The sequence below is a fragment of the Verticillium alfalfae genome, genomic scaffold (assembly GCF_000150825.1).
Source record: "Verticillium alfalfae VaMs.102 supercont1.1 genomic scaffold, whole genome shotgun sequence".
Taxonomy (NCBI): Eukaryota; Fungi; Ascomycota; class Sordariomycetes; order Glomerellales; family Plectosphaerellaceae; genus Verticillium; species Verticillium alfalfae.
Window position 1 is genome coordinate 1,691,890 of NW_003315038.1, and position 3,129 is coordinate 1,695,018.

General features: G+C 58.8%; 1 protein-coding gene across 1 annotated transcript; it reads left to right on the forward strand.

Annotated features, from left to right (window-relative positions):
• Positions 1 to 180: 180 nt before the first annotated feature.
• On the forward strand, positions 181 to 2,263 carry VDBG_00519 (nuclear polyadenylated RNA-binding protein; the record flags this gene model as incomplete). Its single annotated transcript, XM_003008791.1, has 5 exons — positions 181 to 320; positions 756 to 796; positions 860 to 1,023; positions 1,096 to 2,028; positions 2,120 to 2,263. The coding sequence occupies 5 exons, from the start codon at positions 181 to 183 to the stop codon at positions 2,261 to 2,263; spliced, it is 1,422 nt and encodes a 473-aa protein (XP_003008837.1).
• Positions 2,264 to 3,129: the final 866 nt, after the last annotated feature.

Consider the following 3,129-nt stretch of genomic DNA (forward strand, 5'->3'; position numbering starts at 1 on the left):
CCAGACGGTAGCAAGAGACACCGAAAAGAATCCCCGACAAAAGATGATCTGGCTCTCACGCTGCACCATTTCTCCCCCGGTGAGAGTATATGTAGCGGGCCTCCTGGAACCTTTGTCAGCGCCATTTGGGTTCCGGATGGGTCAAGAAGCAAGCAGGTGTCGCCATATTCTCGACTCCTAATGGCCGGCATTGGTAAAGCAAGATCGTCGACCTCTTTGCCGCTGCGACGTATACAGCCCGCGCTATCGGATGGTGACTTAGACAACGGAAAGCTGGACGGCAGGAATACGCTGTACCAAAGCCATGCTGCTCGCGACACGTAAGCTTGGGAGAGGCCCTTAGGTCCAACTCCTCAGAACTGCGACAAGAAACAACAACGCCAAGATGCGACGGAATCTTCAATACGAGCGCGGACAGGGTGTCCTCGCATCAACCTACACATTGAGAGTGCTCACACGTGTGGCTCGCGAACTAGTCAATGGACCTATGCTCTGCAATAGCTCGCGCTATTGCATTGGCTTGCGGCTTTTGACTGGTGTGCCATGCATTGCAACCCACCCTTGGCTCGCTTCGATCGTGCCAGGTTCTGCCATGACCATTTATCTGCCAGTGGTTCCCGCGGCAGACATGAGCTTGCTGTTGTCTTGTCTTGACTGATCTTGTGCTGTTGGGCCATTTCGTTGACTCTTTTGCGCTCTACTCAAGTACATTTACAATGGTTAGAAGTAGTGAGACTAACGAATGGACTGCATAGTAAGATGTTCATTGGTGGACTGAACTGGGAGACGACCGACCGTAAGCTCAAGCCTTCTCACCCATGCGCACGCTGTACACAAGTTACTAACCATGTCGCCGCAGAGTCTCTCAGGGATTACTTTGCCCAATTCGGCGAGGTTGTCGAGTGTACCGTGATGCGCGACAGCACCACCGGCCGGTCGCGAGGCTTTGGCTTCCTCACGTTCAAGGATGCCAAGACTGTCAATATCGTTATGGTCAAGGAGCATTTCCTCGACGGCAAGATTGTACGTTTCTGCCACGGCCAACACCGCGGAACGTTGGACGTCCATTCTACAGCAACTAACACGTCACCCTAGATTGATCCGAAGCGCGCCATCCCCCGCGACGAACAGGAGAAGACGAGCAAGATCTTCGTCGGCGGTGTCAGTCAAGAGACGACCGATCAGGAGTTCAAGGATTACTTTGCTCAGTTCGGCCGCGTTGTCGATGCCACCCTCATGATGGACAAGGATACGGGCCGGCCAAGGGGCTTCGGCTTTGTCACGTTTGAGAGCGAGGAGGGCGTCGATGCCTGCCTCAAGACGCACCTGGAGATCCACGGAAAGCCGATTGAGGTCAAGAAGGCCCAGCCGCGCGGCAACCTCCGCGAGGAGGAGGAAGCTGCTCGTCGCGGTGGTGGCAAGTTCCGCAAGGGCGGAGACGACGGCGGCACCAACGGCCAGGGCGGGATGAACAACCAGATGGGCGGCGCCGGCGGCATGACACCCCAGGGCATGGCGCAGCACTTTCAGCGCATGCAGCAGTACTTCGCCATGATGCAGCAGCAGATGGCCATGCAGCGCGGCATGCCGATGAACCCGGCCATGATGCAGCAGATGATGCAGATGCAACAGATGCAACAGATGCAGAACCAGATGATGGGTGGGCGTGGCGCTGGCGGCCCCAATGTCCAGAACCCTCAAGCCATGATGAACAACATGAACCCGGCCATGATGCAGCAGATGCAGCAGATGCAACAGCAACAGCAGCAGCAGATGATGGGCGGCGGCGGCGGTGGTGGCGGCGGCAGCGATGGCGGCCAGGGCAGCCCGGCGCCGGAGCAGCAGCAGGCCCAAGGCGGCGGCGACGGGTTCAATAACAACAACAATAACAACAACAACAACTTCAACAACAGCAGCAGCAAATGTTCAACCAGCAACAGCAGCAGGGGCCGAGGGGCGGAGGCCAGAAGGCGTACGGAGGCTTCGGCATGGGCGGCGGCCGGGAGGGCCGACGTCGTGGGAGGGCATGTATGACGACGTTCCGCAGCCCAATATTCCGCAGGGACCGTCAGGCGGCCGCGGTGGAGGCTTCCACCGGGGCGGACGGGGCGGATTCCAGCATCAGCAGCAGCCTGTCGATCCCAACCACGCGCCGCCGGCGAATGCGCCGACTGGTCCCAAGAACGCTGGCAGGCCGGGCGCCAACTACCGCGGCGGTGGACGAGGCAACAACCGCGGCTTCCATCCGTACTCGCGTGGCTAGGGGCGATACTGAGTGCGGGCGTGGCCGGGGACCTGATCAGGCGGGACACGTACGGGGACGGGTTTCTTCAAGCTGCCTAGGGCAGCCGTGTACAACATTGCGAGTGCGAGAGAGGACCACAGGAAACGTTCCCACAACTCGAGGACTGAGCGGTGGAGAGGGCACTCTAAAAGGGAACATGGAAATCTGCCCACACCCAGGTGTGGAGAGGCAGCAGCTGGTACGCCAGGCGCTTGTAATTGAACCGAAAAATCAACAACACATTTGGCTCCGGACACTATTGTGCATTGGTCTCTGTCGACTAGGAGTACACGGGAAACAGGCAAAGAAGAGAGGAAGAAAAAATGAGATGTATTCGTCTTGGTATAGTGTTTTACATCTAGCATGTCCTACCCCTGCCTGGTCCCCGTCCGTCCTGGGGCCTTTCTATGCAATTGCCCCCCCCCCCCCTCCTTTGGTGCAATACGAAGTACTCTACACAGTAACGTGGTACAAGATACAAAGTGAACCTCACCTTTCGCACGATAAACACCATGTCCGGCGCCTAGAGATGCCACTCGGGAAGCGCAAAGTTGCTGGTCGTCGGCCAGTTGTCGACCCTACAAGACGTCCTCGTTAGCATGCGCTCTTTCTCTCTCTCTCTCTCTCCTGTTTCCGGCGCGGCCTGCGCTGGCGGGCGCACAGCACGACTCACCTCGTCGTCAGCAGGACCGTCATGCGCCTCCGCCTGTCGGCGGGGTCCTCGTCGGGCCGTCAGACGCAGCCAGTCGCCCAGCAGCTGGCGCAGCTCGCCGTCGCCCTTACCGAGGACGTCGACGCCGCGCTCGGCGCAGGCGATTGCGGACCTCTCTCAGGCTCGAGGGCGG